The sequence below is a fragment of the Corythoichthys intestinalis genome, chromosome 18 (assembly GCF_030265065.1).
Source record: "Corythoichthys intestinalis isolate RoL2023-P3 chromosome 18, ASM3026506v1, whole genome shotgun sequence".
Lineage (NCBI taxonomy): Eukaryota > Metazoa > Chordata > Actinopteri > Syngnathiformes > Syngnathidae > Corythoichthys > Corythoichthys intestinalis.
Window position 1 is genome coordinate 17,469,397 of NC_080412.1, and position 21,461 is coordinate 17,490,857.

Genomic DNA, 21,461 nt, shown 5'->3' on the forward strand with positions numbered 1-21,461 from the left:
GCCGAAAATGGCGCATTCTTGGTGGACAAACCGGCTGACGGAGCTCGTGGCTGCCCGAGCCCAAACCGAGGATAGTGCTCTCTTGGCGGGCACACGAAGAGGGCCGGGAGGGGTGGAAGTCTTTAAACAATCGAGAACCGCAGACGAGAGCGCATGGCTGCCCGAGCACGGACGCTCATCGGCCGACGACTGTTGTGTGCGACAAGCCGCCAGTCATCGGCCGAGGGAGGCGGCCACTCCCGCCTTTTCGGTGGACAGGGAGCATTGTCACCCACAAAATGCAAGCCACATCCTTATTAAAATGTGTGCCATGATCCCAGTATTTGACATAATATAAAACAGGTAGCTTACTCACTTCATTTTCCGTCCGATGGTCCCACAGTTGTCGGACTTGTTTTGCCCATTCTTCGTGGCCCGGGACTATCCTTATATCTGTACTTAGGCGCTGTATTGTGTGTTCCAACTGTCAGTTTAATAAATGTCTCACCTTCAACCTACTTTGCCTCCCTCATGCGTCCCGTGCCCAAATGAATTTAAATGAAAGTAGACGAGACAGGTACAATATGTGGCGTCCGTGCTGAGAATCCCCAAGATGGGACAGAACCATATTATGATGCAGGAATGCACCCCTCCCCTCATCCTCCACCAGCACACAACTCTCATTTGCGATTACATCTCTCCTATACCTCCTTCAGTATGCTTAACTCTCCTTGCCCTCATGGACTGGGTTTGCTATTCCACCTCAAAACAGGGCATGTAAAGTATGATTAATTCTTGAATTCACAAGGCGAAATCACAAATTCGACAGGAATTCTTGGTAGGATTAAAAAGTAAAGAAGAGAGAATGAAAATCAATACATTTAAAATGTCTTATTTGCATTTGTGTCTTCATGTGTGAAATTAGAACCATTGCCCAGCAAATGTAGATTTGCTTGTAGAATTTTTAACATGCTCTGGCATATTTGACATGCAATTATTTGCAGTCTCCTTTTCAGACAGCAGGGGTCACAGTGTCATAGAGGCTCCTTGTGCCTATTGACTAACCCAACAGCTCACAGGGTACGCTGTGGAAAAAGCAGGAGTTTGCCCAGCCTCAGAAAGAACTGTAACTGTGTCATCACCATATTTTTCCATAATACTGCTGCAATGCAATGGAAACCACACATTTGCAGCATTTTTCTTTGACACACAAGCAGGCATGGATATCTAACAGCAGTGCATTCTGCTGTTGTTTTGGCACCAGATGTAGCTGCTCTTTGTTGCATCATGTTATGTAAGCGACTAGTACATGGATGTCAATAGTAAAAAAGGTTTTGTAAATACTGTCTCACAGCTTTAAATGATGCTTTACGGTAACATTAGTAGGGGTTTGACTCAATAGAAATATGTTAATCTAATTAACTCTTTGGCTGCCATTAACGGAGACAGACGACATTTCCATTTTCACAAGGAGGGCTGGCAGTGATCATTCGGTTGCCACTAGCTGACCTAATGTGCGCGTCAATGTAGTCGGCGTAAGAACATTGTGCACCATCAACGGTTTGGAACGTAACCTGCGTAACCTAAAATGCATTAATTTAAAAAAAAAATACGTTAAATATTTTTCTATTGATTAATCATTATTAATGCGTTATAGTCCCACCACAATATACAGTGGTATGAAAAAATATCAGCCTTTTGGAATTTCTCACATTTCTGCATAAAATCACCATCAAATCTGCATAAAATCACCATCAAATGTGATCTGTTCATAGTCAAAATCACACAGATGTAAAAACAGTGTTTGCTTTAACTAAAACCACCCAAACACCTATAGGTTTTCATATGTTAATGAGGATAGCGTGCAAGCAATGACAGAAGGGGGAAAAATAAGTAAGTGAACCCTCTACCTAAGGGTCAAATAATTATTTCTTTATGTGGGATTTTTTTCCCCACTGAATAAATGCACTTGTTTGTATTGAAGGTTGGATTTTTCTCTTTTTTTTCCCCATTAAGGTCCCATATTATTTGAATACAAAAAATATATATATATTAGAACCTAAAAAGCACATCTTAACCAGGGGTGCCAATAATTATGGAGGGCACTGTACTAGTATATAAGCATTAGAAAGTAGAGATGCCCCGATCCGATATTTGGATCGGATCGGACGCCGATATGGGCAAAAAATGTGCATCGGTATCGGATCAGCCGACACGGAAAAATTCTGATCCAGACTTCCGATTCAGTTTTTTTGAAAATCCGGTCGGGTTTTCCAGCAAACCAATATACATAATCCATTCCAGTTTTTGCTTCAGTTTCCCTAAAATCCCGTCCGCATTTTACGGCACACCTTCAACACACTACATTACCGTCTCCCAATTTACCGAGAGACTTTATTGGTAAAAATGTCAGCTGTGTGGGATCATTTCACCTTAAAGGACGACAAAGACGAAGAGGCAGAGTGCAACATATGCCACAAAGTCAAGCGTGGTGGTAAAGCTGTAAGAAGTTTTAATACCACCAACATAATCAAGCATTTAGCGACATACCACCACAAACAATATAAGGAGTATGTTAAAACCGAAGACAAAAAGAAAGGTCCTACGCAACTAACACTGGCAGAAACTTTTGCTATGCGTGACAAACTGCCACTCGACAGTCCCAAAACCCAGGGAATAACAAGAGTCATTGCCGAAGAACTCATTCTGGATGACGAGCCATTATCTCTCGTGAGTAAAGACGCACTATCCAACACATTATGCTGCATTCCAGAGAAGTGGGAAGTCGGATTTATCCCACTCGGATGGTACCAGTTCCGACTTGAAAGCGTTCCAAGCAAATGTAAACAACAAAGATGGCTGATCGCGACGAGGTGTTTTTTATTTTGGCCATCCAAAGACATTTTGACCTCCAGCGAACCTGCCTTCGTATAAGCGATCAAAAAGTAGAGGAAAAACGACGGCTGCCTTATAGCCCACACTGTAAACTGCCTTTTTTTAGTTACATCCTTTGCTGATCGTCAATATAAAAACATAGCACAACAAAGACAATTCACTGGGTGAGGAAAGAAATACATGGCGTCTCAAATAAACTTGATTTACTTCATTGTTGTGTTATCTTTCGTTTTCTTGAGCGCCATTTTGTCCAGTGACGTCAGATTGAAACAACTTGGAAGTCGGGGTAGTTATTTTTTTCTCCGACTTCGTGACTTGGACCTCCCAGTTCGAGTGGTGTTCCAATAATATTTTCCTTGTCGGAGGTCGGAAAAGTCCGACATCCCACTTTTCTGGAACGCAGCATTAGAACCAGTACAACATGCCCAGACGTCATTACATCTGCCGTGGTAGATTCGAGAACGATTCACAAACATCCAAATTCCGATTATTGAAATATGTCAAGTAAAGCGGAACTAATACACAGCGGGGTATTCGGGACGCAATGAGAAACGGACCGCATTGCGTCCCGAGAGTAAGCATCATGCTTGTCTAATAGATATCATATGTATGTAGAACTAGATGCACCATGACAGACTCGACAGCGTTAACTAGGTGCGTTAGTAAACGGCCGCCATCTTAAAGCAGGAGACTTCCCTTGTAGGCTATTGTAGTGAACCTTCCAAGCGAACCTAATCAACTTTTTATCTAAAATACTCCTAAATCGGCAAAATCTTGACTTGAATCTATCTTCAAAAAAGTTTTAAAACTTTCACATGTCAAAAGTAGACAGAAGGGAAATTATGGAATAACGGGAGCAATTTTAACAACAGCTGATTCGCAAAATTAAATGAATTGAATGTAGTTTAAAGCTGCTGATACAGAATCGGGACTTGATTAGTTTATTTACTGTTTTAAAATGTTAACTTGAAACTGAAATAGTCGTTTATTTAAACCTGAGTGGCTTTTTATACAATTTTTGTAACTAATGCACGAAACATTGAAAGCATCTAATAGCTTGGGGGGTTTGTGGGATTTTCCACTGACAGTTTACAATATTATTTGCACGTTTTACTGACTGACTATGCCATTTCTGTTTTTTATAATCTTTTGTGTTTGTCACTGAATAAACAGGTCAGTTTCTTGTTACCAACCATTGTGTGTTATTCAAACTCACGTAATTCAGCTGGCTAGTTGTTATCAAGAGTACTAAAACCCTTTTTCAACATGAGTCTGACAACTAAGTAAGGAGGCTAAATAACTTAAAACTTTAATACATGCTCAGATAGGCTGGTATCGGTATCGGCCGGTATCGGATCGGAAGTGCAAAACTATCGGTATCGGATCGGAAGTGCAAAAACCTGGATCGGGACAACCCTATTAGAAAGTGGAACGGTCAAGAAAAAAAAATGAAAATAGACGGTTGAAAATAGAATTTAAAAGTCGTGACCACATACCCAAACTTTTTGGGAAACAAAAGTGTTTTTATATGTCAATGTGACAAAACAAACTAGGAACTACCACTTATAACTTGGGAACAAAATATGTTATACATAGTGTTATCTTTAATATATTACCACAGGTAGGTGAATCAAGGAAATCTAGACATTCTTTGGAGAAACAGTATTACTAGTTGTGAAAAAGGAAAAACTTAAGTCATCTTGCATATCAATGTAAAAGTAGATTTCCCGTCCTAATGCTAACACAAACATGTAAAACTAGCATTTACATATATGTCATAATGCAAAGACATAATCAAACAAGTACTTAGATATGTGATTTTATCCATTTTTCCATACATTTGACAATTACCGCTGTCACTTCCATTGAAAACCACTACAGTGCTGCTTGTGCTTGGAACTACTCACGCCCTACATGAACCACGTGACCACCCGCGGCGAGAACAAAGAGTGTCGTAACCCTCTTTACATGGCCCTGGCTGCCACTAACAGCGCTGGGGGCAACCAATCCAATTGAAGTGGGAGGGTTGGTAGCGAATGAACGTTCATTCATTCGCTGCCACCCTCTCAGTTCAAATGGTTTGGGCGTCTGCTAGTGATAAACTCATTTAAAGAGTTTAAATTTAATTTTTTAATAGCCACTTGATGATACGTCTATCATTATTCATATGTTCATTTGCTGCCACCCACTCAGTTCAAAAGGATTGGACGTCTACTGGTGATAAACTCATTTAAAGAGGTTTATGGGAGAATACGTGGCCTAATGTGTTTGTTCTTCCCTCTCTTGGGATTCTTTTGAATGTAAAAGCAGAGTATGGCCTTTGAGCGGAAATATGCAGAGAACGATGCCATTTTACCTTCAGACTTTGTGCACCATCAATTCAGTGCTTTAGGCACACTTGAGAGAAAAATATGGGGTCATAAAATCAAATATGCATGATATTACACCAAAAGACAGGTGTTCGATTGCGTGTGTAAATGCATGTACTGTATGTAGCTCAAAGTGTGTCTCGGAAAGAAATGAGGGCTGCGCTACAGCTATTGACTGCAGCAGAGGAAATCCCCACTCAGTTCAGAGGAACAGCATACTAAGCAGCAGCTCAGAGGATAATAAGAGCTGGTGCATTTCCGATATTCCGCACAATTTTGCACATAATTGTCTTCATATCATTCACTAAAACCGACACACTTTAAGAAGCCTTGTTCAAACAGAATATCAGGCATCAACATTGTGTTGAATATTTCCTGCATTCCTTATATTTTTCTTTTTGTCATTTATCAGACAAATGTCTTCTGACCATTACGTTCCCTCACGGCCAAGTTATCTTGGATTATGCTGATAGAATGACAAATACCAGCAAATTCACATTTGAAGTGGCAAAGTCAGTTTGAACTTAAATCCAAATCAGATATAGTTGCATGACCATAAACGGACAGAACACGGACATCAAATATGACTGAATTCAGACAATTCCATCACAGAAATGCACAGGACCACCTAATTCAGGGGTGTCCAAACTACGGAAACCTGCGTAATGTCACCATCGTAAACTGGAAAGGGGTCAACATAGAAGCGTGCTTACATATAACCCACACTAGTATTCAATGTTCCCACTAATTTTTCATGTGTCTGAGCAGACACAGAAGCTCCCTGAGTACACCGCGGACCACGGTGAGCAACATCAGATGTGTACCCTTGGGCCACACATCAGTATCACGCCTGTTCAAAACTCTGGAACATAGCAAGTTATATGGCTTATTAAAAGAACTACAGCAGCAATTTTCATTAATTTGCTTTTAATATACCGTAATTTCCGGACTACAAGCCGCTACTTTTTTCCCTCATTTTGGATCCTGCGGCGTGTGAAATGATGCGGCCAATTTGTGCATTTTTCTGACGGCTGCCCGGGGCGCTCGAGCATGGAATGTGGGAGTGAGACATGTGGAATATAAGTGTCGAGGAAGACGCTTGTTTGCTCTATATCCGGTGGTTTAACTTTGTACTTTGTCCATGAATAGAGGTGGCAGACCCTCATCTTTGTGCATGAGTAGAATTGGCAGATCTGCATCATGGAGAACGCTAGAAAAAATTTAATTGGCCATCTGAGTTTTATGGGAAGTTTTGACGACTCGCCTCATGTGAAGAGCAGCTATTTGCACAGGTATGCCGGGGGAGCCTGGCAGTGTGAAGCAGTGTGAAAGAAGTCCGCCATCACCAACGGGTTTCGAGTGGCCAGTCTGCTGCGTGCCGAAAAGGACAGCACGGGCTCAGGAGTGCATTTGCCTCATGATGGGAGACATTGAAGGCGACGGCGAAGGAGAGACTGAGTGCGTGGGAAAGTGTATCTGAGCGTCTTCATATCTGACACTGAGGGTGAAGACTTCCATGGTTTGAGTGCACAGGAGGAAGATTGCTAACAAAGACTTTTATGTTTTTAATAACCAGCCCAATTTGTGCTGTACCGCCGTGCTGATGCTATTTAACTTCCGTGCCGCTGCTATATAACTGCCGTGTTTGCTGGCGCTGTTTGGAACGAAAAGTTAAGGTGTGTTATTAAAATTTTGAAAACTGTGTGTATTTCTTTGTAAATATCTCATGTTACTAAGTGGGCGCACGCGGCTTATAGCCAGGAGAGGCTTATATATGTACAAAATGGTTTTTCCTTTAAAAATGTACTGGGTGAGGCTTGTAATCGGGGTTATGGCTGGTGCGACTTATACTCAGGTGCGACTTATAGTCCGAAAAATACGGTATATATAATCGTAAAATAAGCTTTATGACAGAAATTCAAGAATATCGTTCAAAACATTATTTCAAAGCAAATTTTTCTTGATTTATGTGAAAAATTACTAACTTTAGATGTATGGGCTTCATAACAACAAATAGTAATATTTACTTCAGCTAAGGGGCAGTTTACATGGCGACTCTGCGACACAAAGACGCAATGACTGAATAGCGGACTCGCCTCGCGTGCATATGCTGTCGGCGAAGACTGAAGGCGAAGACGAAAAATTCTGAATCCTGCCTCCAAAGTGGAAGAATCCGATTGCGGGGAATTGAGGGGGTCTTCCTCGGCATGCATTTCAAAGGCTCCCGTGGCGCAAGACCGCGCCGTTAACGTCAGCACTCGTACGCGTCACATTGGGCGTGCGCAGCGGTGCTACTAAACATTAAAAACAGCAAATGTGGTGGAATGTCGGCTTTAATTTACTGTTTTAATAATGTTTTTAAATTAAATATGTTGAATGTTTCAATTTTTGTGCCTTTTTGAACAAAAGAAAAATGCCATTGCTTCGAGTGGGCGGGCGTATTTTTTTCCGGGCTGGGGTCAAAGTGCATCATTCTCTGTCGCCCTGTAAATCTGCACTGCCCCCTAGGGCCTGGCATGAATACTACATCGTTTTCATGCGGAATTGCGACATTGTTCAAATGGAGACGCAAATGCAAATTTGAAATTTTTCGTATTCTCGGAGAGTCACCATGTAAACGGCCCCTAAGTGGAACACAGGACAGGTTTGGGGAAAAAAAAAAAAAAAAAAAGACCTTAAACAAAAAACAAAAAAATCTCACTTTGTTTCACCGCTTGTTCTTCTGATTGCACAAACTCACACAGCCATTCCATCTTAGAAGAACCGCATTTCTTTTTTTACATTGGCTTGACGAATGTAGTATTGTCGCCCGTACCTTTTGCCATAATAAAGGGTATGCATTTGCGTCTCAGATGCACAGTTGTTAGCTACCTAATCTGCATGGTGCGCATGCGCAGGGCACATATGCACAACACTGTCAATGCTATGATTGGCTGCGTAGCGTAAGTGAAGTGAACTTATTATTGGCTAGACACCTGTAGCTCATTGAGTTACGTTGCAAAATGTTACATAAAACAGTTTTGTTGGTCTAAATAATTAGATTATATCAATTCTAAAATTAGATATTAATCAATACTGTAGCGCTTGCAAAGATTGGCAGCGGAATGTTGCTTAAGTAAATTAGCACAGGAGCTCTCTTTTAACCACCAATGGGAGCGTTGCGTTGCCGTATCGAACGCGCAAATAGGAGTGTCACGCTGACACATTACAGTGGCGCTGACAGTTGTCCGAGCCGCGTTGCCGTATCGAACGCACCAATAGAAGCGTCGCATTGCTGTATCGAACACACCAATAGGAGTGACACAATACTGCGGCGCTGACAGTAGTAGTGAAGCTACAATATGTTTATGGTGAATTTTATTTTGTGCGCTGCACAGATTTTCTTGTGCGCAGATAATGTTCAAGCAGTGTGTGACTGCAAGCTTAGAGGGAAGATTGCTAGTATTCCTTGTTTTCTGCCGGTAATCTTTCAAAAAAGAACATGACGAGTAAACACTGCTGCTCTGGAAGTTGTAGAAACGACTCTAGATATTACGACATATGAAGGATGTTTTCTTCATGAACAATGGATCAACTTGTGCGGACGTCCAAAAGAGCAGTTTAACGCCAGCAAGGTGAAGCCATTCACTTTCATATGCAGTAAACATTTTGTTGGGAGCCATGGTCCTACAGATGACAATGCTGATCCATTGCCTGCCCCAGCCTGCCCCGAAGAGGAAAGCCATTTTGATATTTTTACTTATTTTTTAGCGTGGCGTTTTGCTGTGCTGCGTCTGTCTGACAAAATGGTATCTGACTGCCACGGTCTTTACCTTTTCTGTTGTAAAGAAACAACTTAAGTAAGGGGAAGTCTAAATAAATTACTAGAATTAAGATTTGTCATTAATGAAAAAAATTAAAAGTGTTCGTTTGCTGTCACTGAATAGCAGTTGCGATCGTTACATAAAAATAGAAATATAAATTACCCCCAAGAACTGTCAGAGACGCAAGACAAACAGAGGATGTAAAATTTAAGAAATACAGGGCATATGGTGGTAAAGGATAGCTTGTTGAAACAGGAGAATGTCATTGTCAGTGGCGTAAGGCAATGCACACAAGAAAAAGATGTCCATAAAAAAAGATCAGGTCGGCTTTTTTCCCCATTTTTTTCAGCACTCGACACTCAAGCCATCTTTTTCAATGAACATTTGTGTGTTCTTCCACATCTTTACCAGTGAATTTGGCATAATTTTCGGTCAGAATTGGTAGGTTTAGCACAGTAAACATCTCGTTTGTACACTATTCAGTATTTACATGCATTTAGCATGAAGGACAAACACAGGTTTGACCCTCCTAGCAACAGTTGCTAACCTCATAAATATTAATGAGCAAAGGTGACATGTTACGTGCGGTACCCTATTAGATGTCTGGAGGGGCCCGCGAATAATTGTCCACTAGCACTCCCCATCCCCCATCGGACGATCCACTCTGGGGTTCCCATTTATGCTCATCGCACCCAGGCCCTGTTCATATTTGTTCCGCCACTGGTTCAGAGTAACATCAAAAGATTTGGCCAGCTGTATACAATATATACATACATATTATTGCTGTACGATAAAACATTAATTATTGCTTTTAACAAATGAAAGTTGAAGGAATTCGAGCATGGGAAAAGTTTGGACACTCCTGACCTCTTTCATGAATGAAATGTGATTTAAAATTAAATACTAACAACCTAAAGTGACTTTTAAAATATGCAAACCGAATATACACCACAATTCACATGCTTATTTTTGACAAAAATAGGATAAAAGGATCCATTTTTCACGTTTATCCAAAAACTCAAACTATAAGTGTAACTGGAAGAGGTTGATGTATGCAATATTGAACAGAAATGCAACAACCTCTAAAGCAGGGGTCCCCAAACTACGGCCCGCGGGCCGGATACGGCCCGCCTCCAAATTTGGCCCGGCCCCCTCAACAATACCAGAGAGCATTTTGATTAAAAAAAAAAATATTTTGTTAAATTTCCCCAATAGTGTTATTTATTTCCTGGCTTTTTTCTATGAAGAACCCAGAAAAGGTTATTTGGTTATCATCTATTAAATTAATAGTGTTATTGTAGGAAAGCCCCATTGCATGTTTGTGCTTTAGTTTGTTACTATGCTGGCCCTTTAAGAAAAGCGACGCGCGCACGAGTCACTATCTCTCCTCCCTTCACTACCGGTGTACACGAGTCACTTTTTCCTCCTTTCACTGCCTGCAATTCGTTCCTCAAGCTGCCGTCCTGTTTAGTGGCAATCCAAGTGTTGTGTGTGAGTGACAGAGGTGGGTTTTGGGTGTAGTGGGTATATTGCAGAAGTGTGCCTTGGCAGTGCATAAACATGTTTGGCAGATGAGTTACCTGCTGCAGTGACGTGCAGTCAGGGGAGGCAGGTAAGGCACAGCCTCACCATAGAAATATGAAATTAAAAATAAATGTTTTTATTTATTCCGTGTTAAAGCTCTTTTTCACTTCATTTAAAAAATTTTGTTTATTTATTTATTTTTTAATCACGGTCATATATTTGTAAATCTGACCATAATGTCAGCGCCTCACCAGACATGAACCTCAACGCACGTCACTGCTGCTTAGGGTCCCTCGTATTCGTTAGCCGCCACGAGCTAACCGCTAGCGCTAATCGCTAATGCTAGTCGTTGGCCCCTTTGGCTACATGGTGGAGGCTGAATTTTGTTTGTTGCCAATTCACTTATCTAAATTGTTATTTTCCTGCTTAATGTGTATGCTCATTATTGTGTATGCTCATTATTGTGAATGATTAGCATTGTATGCATTATGTAAGCAGTGTATTTCATTTATATTTAATGTTGTTCCTGTTAATTTAGATATGTTTATAATACGGTATATGTTTATAGGTTATATATATTATATTACTGACATGTTATATGGTTATCTTGTATTCACAGAAACCACAATACAACAAAATAAATCTTATACTCCTTTCATCATCATTAAAGGAAACAAATAAATCCTGAACGTCCCCTGTTGATTCTCTGATCGGAGTCACAACTCCATAGCCTCGCCAGCTTTATGCCACACACCCACAGAGGGATCCCCAGTCAAATTAACCCTCTTTTTCAGTTATTATTTTCTATTAGTTTTATTATTATATATTATTTTATTGACTTTGGTTCCGTGAAGAATCCAAAAAGGGTTCTTTGATTGTGGCTTTCTGAAAAACAATACATTTTTACATTTAGGCACTCCTGCAATCGTCACACTTTTTCTGTTACAAACTGACCCCGGCCCCTCATCAGAGAAGGGAAAAGTTATGTGGCCCCCACAGGAAAAGGTTTGGGGACCCCTGCTCTAAAGAAAAACTGAACATAATCATATATGCCTTCTGTTTATTCAACATCAAATTCCTTCTCAATAACCAAAAAAAAAAAAAAAAAAAAAACTTGGATACATCAGTTTCATGCGTAGCAGCGTGTGAAGCTTACCTGCCAAAAATACATACATACATATTCACGCAATGATATTTTGGGCTTTCACAGACTGATCCTCACAGCATACTTACAGAAGTGTAGAGGTATCCGTCACTATTCATGGCAAGATACAGCCCCGTCTTTGCTCCTTGGATTGCCACAATCCGCAGTCCCACAGGAATTAGGTTAAACTGTGCTAAATTGGATAAAACAGTTTAGGGAAGATAGAAAAGGAGAGAAAATAGAAGTCAGACAACTGTGAATTCAAACTATAAAACTTCTATAGCTCAGGGTATGATATAAATATGTAAAGCAACACTAGGTAACTTTTCAGTTTTGGTCAATTTTAGCTATGCCGGTGGACGAAAGTCGTAGTGTTTTGCCTTAAGGAAGACTGCATTTCCCATGAAGACCAGCGCACATCCGAAAAGTGTCGAAAAATCATCAATGAATCAAAAATCAATCTCTCGGTCGCCTGCAGATGAATTGAACAACATTTCTGTTTCCAGTGGCTGTGTGAAGGAGAAATAGCAATAAGGTAATGAATCCAGTTGTGGCTAAACAACAGCATATGCCGGTTAGCAAACGTGTGGCTAACCACCCCACATCTGGTTGGGCAATGTTTATTTTGTAAATCCTTGTAGCCTCTCTACCTTTTCCTCCTCAGACAAATCTTTTTGTCTCTATTGTTGCTCTGCCATCTTTGCAGCATTCGCGCGAAAGCATTCGCATCGACTTCCGTCTTTATAATGAACGGGGAACAGGGGAAGTGACTTCTTTTTTTTTTTTTTTTTTGTGGCAGTTGCTGCTACCCTCCTCAAATTTAATTGGTACTGGTGAAAGCGATTCAGACCCTGTCAAGATGTAAAAGAGGTATCATTCAACTAGTTGTCAGTCTACATATTATGACAAATGTTATGAAAATATTTTACAAAGGTTGAAAATTTCCCTAGTGCTGCTTTAACTCATTTGGTTGCTACTCGTTCATTAGCCTCACCTAGGATTGGACGCATTCAGCAGCAGGTAAACTAGGTTTGGCAAGATTGACTAATTGATTAGTATATGAATTGCCATCTATTTTGCTAGTCAATAAATAGTTTAGAGACATTGTTGACCTCTAATTGGTCAAAATATTTATTTATTTATTTAGCCTCATATTGTTTATTAACTATCCCCCTCCTATTTTTATTTGCCTTTAAAAAGAGTAGGAAACAGTAAATATTTTTTTTTAAAATTCCTTTAAAATTTTAGTTTTTTATTTTGGCAAAAAGGAAAATGTAAAAATTCCCCTTTTACAGTGTATTACAAAAGTGAGTACACCCCTCACATTTCTGCAGATATTCCAGTATATCTTTTCATGGGACAACACTGACAAAATGACACAAGAAAGCCCGCAAACAGTTTGCTGAAGACATGTCAACAAAGCACATGGATTACTGGAACCATGTCCTATGGTCTGATGAGACGGGCGAGCTTTCTTGTGTACCGTCTTCAGAAGAGGCTTCCTCCTGGGGTGACAGCCATGCACAACAATTTGATGTAGAGTACGGCATATGGTCTGAGCACTAACAGGCTGACCCCCCACCTCTTCAATCTCTGCAGCAATGCTGACAGCCCTCCTGCAACGACTCACATGACATTTTGGAGGGAAAATGACAAGCAGTACTCAATTTGGACATTTAGGGATGTACTAGTTCCCATGCGGTGTACTCACTTTTGTTGCCAGGGGCTTAGATATTAATGGCTATATTTTGAGTTATTTTGGGGGGAAAATAAATTAACTCTATTTTATAAGCTGCACATAGACTACTTTTCATTGTGTAAACGTGTCATTTTGTCAGTGTTGTCCCATGAAAAGATATACTTAGATACTGTATCTGCAAAAATGCGAGGGATGTACTCACTTTTGTGATACTGTATACATTCATATGTTCATTTGTTTTTCATTTTTCTTTTATTTATGTTTTTTTATTAAAGAATGGGGAAAACCAATATATATATATTTTTTTTTAATACTTTTTTTTTTTTTTTTTTTTGATTGAATTAATAAAATCAATGAAATACATGTTAAATATTCAAATTTTTTTTTTGTCTTTATTTAGAAATGCAAAAAAACCCCCCTATTCTCCGATTTCTGGATTACGGAAATTTCACATCACTTTTATTTTAGCGAAAAACGTGAATTCGATGCACATAATTTTCTTTTGCTGGCCACACAAAATTATGTGGCAGGACAGATCACTGGGGCCACACGGGTTGCCAGTTTGGCACTTCCATTCTATGACAGACTCTATTCTCAATGTCGCAGTCTCGGAGGCTGCAGTCTCTCAACTGCATGCTACATCTCCCTTTTTGCCCAAATGCTGTGACCTCTTAGAGTTTATGTTGCAGCAAACTCTACACTGTGTCACCTTCACTAAGCTTAACGCTCACTCTAAAACTGGATAATAGCGGGATGCTCTACCTCAGCAAATGGGGCTTGGAGCAGAGCTAAAAGTGGATAGTTAGACACAGCACCTGAGCTAAGATAGTAAAAAAATGGGATATGTGCAGAATGTAACAAATCGACTGAATCAACTGCAACTACAGTGTGAATATACGCTTTTGTGTGGAGGGTCAAACCTGCAAAATTCAATTATACTTGCAGGATAAATTGCATAATTTGGGGCTGAAAAGATAAAATTAGACTTTTAGAGGTTAGGATAACATTCTCTTAAGGTCGGCAGCAGGAATTTGAACGATCAACATTAGAGGTATGCCTTCCACCAAAGGTAATAGGATTCGCTCAGGTGTTGAAAATGGACTGAAATGCCATAATAGATTTGAAGACACGTATCAACACTTACAAAATAAGCTGCTCTCATCTCTTGTACTGTCCATGGTGCCATCAGGCTGCATCTGTAGGTAGTATCCATGTTGGCTATACAGGCGGGATACAATACCTTTCAGCTGTGGCTCTGCAGAAAACAATACAATGGAACATCTCTATCAGGTGATATATATGCATATATAGAATTCAGACCATTATTATAAATGATTTTAATATTTAAAGTTTTGGCTTTGTTTACCGTTTAAAGGAAAGCAATATGTATATTTAGAATAATATTTAACTAGTAAGTCATTATGCTATTCAGACAAATGACCTGATTGCATTTGACATTGACCATTGGCCATATCGCATCTCAACTGTACTTTTTGTTTAGCACGTGTAGCATGCTAACAAATTAGTTATGATAATAGCCCTGTTAAATAAACATCAGCATGTCAGCATTATTGTGAGCATGTTAACAAGCTGACGTAAACATTTTGCTTGTTTGTGTCCTACAGAATCACTCGCAGCGATACAGTATACTCCCCTATTCCACAATTCAGCATTTAAACATGGTCATATGTAGTGTTGCACCGATATAATTTTTTTGCCTCCTGATAATGATTCCGACACCCAGCTCTGTGGTATTGGCCGATAACACGTTTTTAAAAAAATTTATTTGCTTTTTTTTTTCTTTTAATTAAATCACTGCATACAGTCTTGACTGTAAAGTAATTGCTGTCATGGCTTGGTCAGACACTTCTTACCTCCTTGTCTGCCATTGACGGCGCTAGACGTCCAATCCATTTAAACTGTGATGGACGTCTACGTGTGATAAACTAATTAATGAGAATATGCGTCTTGGCCAGAGGAAGAATAAATTTTATGTTTTAACTCATTGGCTGCCATTAACAGTGTTAAGCTTGAGTTATGCTTCTGCATTACAATGACAGCGTAGTGACGATGTAGACCCTACGGCGTCAATGAGCATTCGATAGTTCTGCGGCAAGGGAACGTGTTGCTCTGTAATTCACGGCCAAGCCACTAGAGCAGTGTGGTGTTGTGTTTGTACGGTTTGGGCGGACTCTTGTCGACTTCTCATCTAGTTTTCTTCTGGTTATACAACAATGCCAACGGAGATGGAACGCTTGAATGTGGATCTTTAGCTTATCAACATTGAAAACAAATGTTGATCATACTGTGATGTCCGTAACTATGCGTGGGTCCTTTAAGAGGCGATCAGACTGGGGAGCGGTGATGTAGCGGGAAGCGAGTTGAAAGAACGGGAGAAAGCAAAATTTTCTACTATTTTGTCATTTGTTTATTTTATTGTTGGCACAATAAAGTGGGGAAAGCCTTCATCGACTCCTCTCTTTCTTCTCCCCATCTTGGGCTATTACAATACACAGGCAATGCAGAAGACTGTTGCAGAGGTGGTCTGTCCGACTGTTGATGCCGCACAGATACTGGCAGTTTACGAATTCTAGCTCTGGGTTGAAGCCAGCAAGCTGCGTTGTCCAGCGTTTTTCCGTGTCCTACAACTAGCCAGTGGGAAGCCATAACAGATTTCTGGCAGCTATGGAACTTCCCAAACTGCGTTGGAAGTAAGCCTGAACGATATATCGTTTAAACATCGCCATCGCGATGGGCGTGTGCGCAATAGTCCCATCGCAAGCACGTGCGATAGTTTTTCTTTTTTTTGATCCACATACGCCTCACTTTCTGGTCTGCGCACAGCCTCCTACCCTCCCTCTCCCAGCCTTTTGATCCTCTCAGTCACTGCGGCACAACAATGGCTTTGATCTGGCCAAAGAAGCAGACTTCACATGGGCATCTGTCAATCATCGTTTAACTTGTTAAACAGTTGCAACGAAGCCGCGCTGGAATGAATGTGTGTACTGTGGGGACGTTGGAGACATTTAAATGCCAGAACTGATCATGAGGAGTTTGAAATTTCTACATGTCACTTCAACCGTCACAGCTAAAGTAGATAAACAGAAGCATTTAATAAAGCCAAGCATTTATCTGCTACAGTACTTTATTCTTGTTCAAAAATGATTTGGTTGGACAGTTATGTTTAAAACTTATCATAATTATGAAATTTGAAGTGCTTAAAAACTATTTATTTATATACATTTTTTAAATCACTTTGGGGGGGTGGGGGAGTTGGGGGGAGAAAAAAACATGTCTTATACACGGTGACCCAAAAAAAAGTTTACACTGCCATAATACAACTTAAATGCCATGTTTATTCAGTTTAGAATTAGAATTGAATCACAAATTATACATTATTGTAAAGAACATGTACAGTACACTCTATTTTTCAATGTGTCCTCCCTTAAGTGTCACAACAACCTCCAGGCGCCTGCGGAACGCTTCTTTATGTAGGATGCTGTCATCTTTTCCCAAGGTCTAACAATGGACCTCTCCAAGGCTGCCACAGAAGTTTGTGGCTTCTTACAGGCACTGTCCTCCACAGTTGCCCATATGCTATAATCCAGGGGATTGAGATCTGGACTCTGGGGTGGCCACATATCACCTTGTCAATCAACTTTTTGGTCCGCACAGATCGGCACTTCCAGACCCAGGTTTTCGTGAGGCTGTTCCAATATCTTTCAGCTTCTTTTTAACTTTGTAGACTGCACATCTGGATATTCTCAGATTTGCTGCAATCTCAGTAGGTGTCAGACCGGCACGCAGCAATTCAGGTTCAGCTAAAGTTTTCTTCATTTTCAGCAGAAGCACAGGAATTGTAGAGACGAGAGATTACCAGCTGCATTGAGTGACCTTAATGAATCACTTAAGCATGACAACCTATTTAGATATGTTTCAATGGCTTTTAAACAAGCAGTCAACTGAGTGTAAACTTTTTTTTGGGTCAACCTGTATGTATCTCTTTCCAATGCTAAATCTGAATAAATACATTGGGCACAAAAAAACACACACAAAAAAAAAAAAAATTAAACGGGGGGGCGGGCTACTTCGCGGTTTTTCACTTATCGCGGCGGGTTCTGGTCCCCATTAACCGCGAAAAATAAGGGATGACTGTACACTGTGGTGATCTAAAGTCTTTCCAAACAGCTATTTAAGTCATCTTGTGAAAATATCTTGAAAAAAATATATATAACATTTTTTAATATCGCAATATAATATCGCAATATATCGCAAACCCAAAAAAAATCGCAGCAATAGTTTTTCCCAATATCGTTCAGGCCTAGTTGGAAGCTTTGATGGTAAACACGTTATCATAAAAGCACCGAGGCACTCTCAATCAGTGATGATGTATCAAGTATGTGAACTGTCTGTAGTTGAAAATGAAACATCAAAACAACTCTTTTGACACCAAACCTGTGCTTTATTCTTCATGTACACTGTGCATCAAGTGTAAAATGTAAATAAGTCACCGACACACAGCAAACATATTTACGTAATAAATGATAAAATGAACCAACCAAAAATACGACAAAGTGAGAAAAAGCTGGCAGTTTTTGACTGACTGTGTCACCGGTTTGTGTAGCCATTTGCTTCCGAACTCACACATACTTTTCTCTGAGGTTCTTCCATTTTTTTTTTTTTTTTTTTTTTTTGCAATCGCTGACCTCCAGCCCAGTATTTACAGCAATCTCGTTCCTCGGATTTGCTTGCCATTTGGCAATGTTTATAATGTCTTGACGAGACATTGTAGACGTTGTCGTACTTGCGGACCTCTTCAATGATACTCTCGTCGGCTTGGTCCATTTTTGCATGTAGCACAACAATATTTGAAAATGGCGGTGATTTCGCGCTGAACCCGAAACAAGTCTGAGCGGACCAATCACAGTCCAGAATTCTGTGGAGGTGCACGTCAGGCTACGGCGGAGGGTCGTAAATCGGGTCTGCCTTGATGGCGTAGGTCTGCCGCTGAAGCATAACTCGGCCTTTAGACCAGGGGTCCCCAACCTATTCCACTAAGGCACACTGTGGGTGCAGGATTTCATTCTTACCAAACAAGATGACAACACTTTTTCCCCAATCTGGTGTTTTACAAGTGCAATCAGTTGATTGCAGTCAGGTGTGGCTTGTTTTAGCAGAAGCCTCATTGGTTCAACTGTCTCTGCTGGATCGGCTGGAACAAAAACCAGGACCCACAGTGTGCCTTGAGGACTGGGTTGAAAACCCCTGCTTTAGACGTCCGATCCATTTGAAGTGGGAGGGTGGCAGCCGCCTCCCACTTCAGATAGATTGGATGTCTCCTAGTGATAAACTCAATGAAATTCACAGAAAGATGATTGGATGTCTTATCATCATCTCGGGACGGGCAACAAGCACTCCTTTTTTTTTTTCGCCGGTGTGCGTAGCTCCCGGCCATCTTGGGTTGGGCACCCAGCGATTGGAAACTAGATCTTTAAAAGTATATATTGCACAGCATCTGCTTCTTATTTTATAATACTCTCCCATACCAGTAACGCAGTTTTAGTGCTGGTTTTGTACCGATAATACTATCAGTATAAGTGCAACACTAGTCATATACAATCCTCTTTAAAAAAAAAAAAAAACTTTTCATTTGTGCTGAGTGGAAATTTTAAAAAATGAGAAATTTCACTGTAAAAATATATTCAGCATTAATACTTGCAAGTTTTACTGACTCACTATTTTCAGTTTAATTAAAGAATTGCCCGAGGTACATTTAACACTTAGACGCACGCAAAACTTAATAATACACAGTGTGACACTGTATAAACGTGTGATTATTAATCCACATAATTAATAATACATTTCTTTGTAACTTACATATTATTGGAACAGTTTGCTATAACATGCACTTTTAGCCATTGCGGGGGTCATCTAAGGCAAAATTTAGAAAGCGAGATGGCGAGTTAGCAACATAAAAGATGCAATCAGGAACCCGGGTGGTGGAGGACAGGAAGGGGTGGGGGCAGAGGCCTAAAAAGAGTGAATGTTTAATGAGTGAAAGCCCCACAGCTCTTTTTAATTTAAGAAGCAGACATAACCTCCCTTCCTCTTTCATGGTAATTCAAACACTGTAGAGAACCCTGCAGGTCCACCATGACTCATCTTATTCCCCCCCACTGCTCACGCTTACTAATATCACCATTCTTTTTCAATGTATATTGAGAGAGATGAACATGGTTGAAGGAGTATTGCAGTTGTTCCTCTTTCACCAAACTCCGCCCATATAAATAGCGAGGGACCTGGTCCACTATGCAACATTGTATGTCTGTCTTCTGGTGAGCAGCCCAAGGAGCAAGAAAGTGGCATGATGATGATGCAGAATACTGTTTTCCCTCAGGAAGTGTTCCAGGGTCGAGACAGAAGTGAAATTGTGACCTGTTCCCATCATTACATGCATGCTGCTGCAGTATTTCTGATCTGATGACTTTGTCTGCCTTTAAAATAGGCTGCCTTCTTTGTTCTGTTATCCTTAGGATTTATATACTATAATTTACTTTACAATACTTTTAATTTTCAACTCGATATCTGAATACTTGATACAATTTTCAATACTATGTAAATAAAAATATAATACATATACAGTATAATAATGTAATATATACAGTGGTATGACAAAAGTATCTGAACCTTTTAGAATTTCTCACATTTCTGCATAAAATCACCATCAAATGTGGTCTCATCTTTGTCAAAATCACACAGATGAAAAAACTGTTTTAACTAAAACCACCCAAACATTTATAGGTTTAGGATTTCTGTAAATCTTTAACAGACACTCTAGGGTTCTTTTTTTTTTTTTTTTTTTTTTTTTTTTTGTACCTCTATGAGTATTCCATTTGTTGACAAATTCTCTGACTGTCGATTGATGAACATCCAGACTTTTAGAGATGGTTTTGTATCCTTTCCCAGCTTTATACAAATCAACAGTCCTTGATCGCAGGTCTTTAGACAGCTCTTTTGACCGAGCCATGATGCACATCAGACAATGCTTCTCATCAAGGCAATTCTTAGCAGGTGTGTGTTTTATAGTGGGGAGGGCAGCTTTAAACCACTCATAAGTAATTGGGCACACACGTGACTTAAATTGTTTAGTAAACATTGGTTTCAATTGCTCTTTATGTCACCTTGGGCAGAGGGTTCACTTACTTACCCCCCCCCCCCCGTCATTGTTTGCATGCTATCATTAAAATATGAAAACCTATAAATGTTTGGGTGGTTTTAGTTAAAGCAGACACTGTTTCTCATCTATGTGATTTTGACAAAAATCAGATCACAATTGATGGCGATTTTATGCAGATATGTGAGAAATTCCAAAAGCTTCAGATACTTTTTCATACCACTGTATTTTAATTAAAGCACGAAAAACTAAATGTGTTTTTTTTAAATTAACTCTTTCAATGCCATTGACAATTATAGACGTCTATCACGTGGCCTTTAAAAACTAAATTACCGTAATTTCCCGAATATAAGGCGCACCCGTGTATAACGCGCACCCCAAATTTACTTGTAAAATGTAGGGAAAATTATTGTACTCGTGTATAACGCGCATCCTAATTTAAGCATCAATAAATAGAAGAATACAAGAAAACAGAGCTCGTGTGCAGATACAGAAATGTCAATTTACTGACTGGTGAAACACAGCACAAGCATAGCACATTGGTAGTTTAAAACATTACCCTAAACTGACAATATGTACGGTAATAATATGATCTGACAACTTCTTCAACTTACCAGAATCCAGGAGAAAACAAAACAGATGTGACTTTTCTTTTAAAGGCTGCTGTATAATGTGCTCGTTTCATCATGATGAATAAATGTTTCTTCCATGGATTGATACGGTAAAATGAAAGTGGTGATTTAGGTCAGAAATCAGTGGAGCGCATCGCTGTTGACTAGAATGTAACAATAGGAACTATTGTTATTTGGATTTGAGTTTCCCGAGGGACACATTTAGTTGAGGGACACAGAAAGTCTGTGTTGTGTTACGTTTG

The 21,461-nt window shown here is 39.9% G+C and overlaps 2 protein-coding genes across 3 annotated transcripts in view; one reads left to right on the forward strand and one right to left on the reverse strand.

Moving 5' to 3' along the window:
- nlgn2b (neuroligin 2b) overlaps nt 1-21,461 on the forward strand; it is a 314,058-nt gene that overhangs the window by 23,444 nt on the left and 269,153 nt on the right. The window lies entirely within an intron of this gene.
- Nucleotides 1-21,461, reverse strand: part of fgf11b (fibroblast growth factor 11b) — a 72,697-nt gene that overhangs the window by 11,812 nt on the left and 39,424 nt on the right. The window contains exons 2-3 of the mRNA XM_057821150.1: nt 14,558-14,668; nt 11,804-11,907 (exon numbers count right to left, since the gene is read on the reverse strand). Of these exons, the coding sequence (XP_057677133.1) occupies nt 11,804-11,907; nt 14,558-14,668 (215 nt within the window). The remainder of the gene's footprint in view (nt 1-11,803; nt 11,908-14,557; nt 14,669-21,461) is intronic.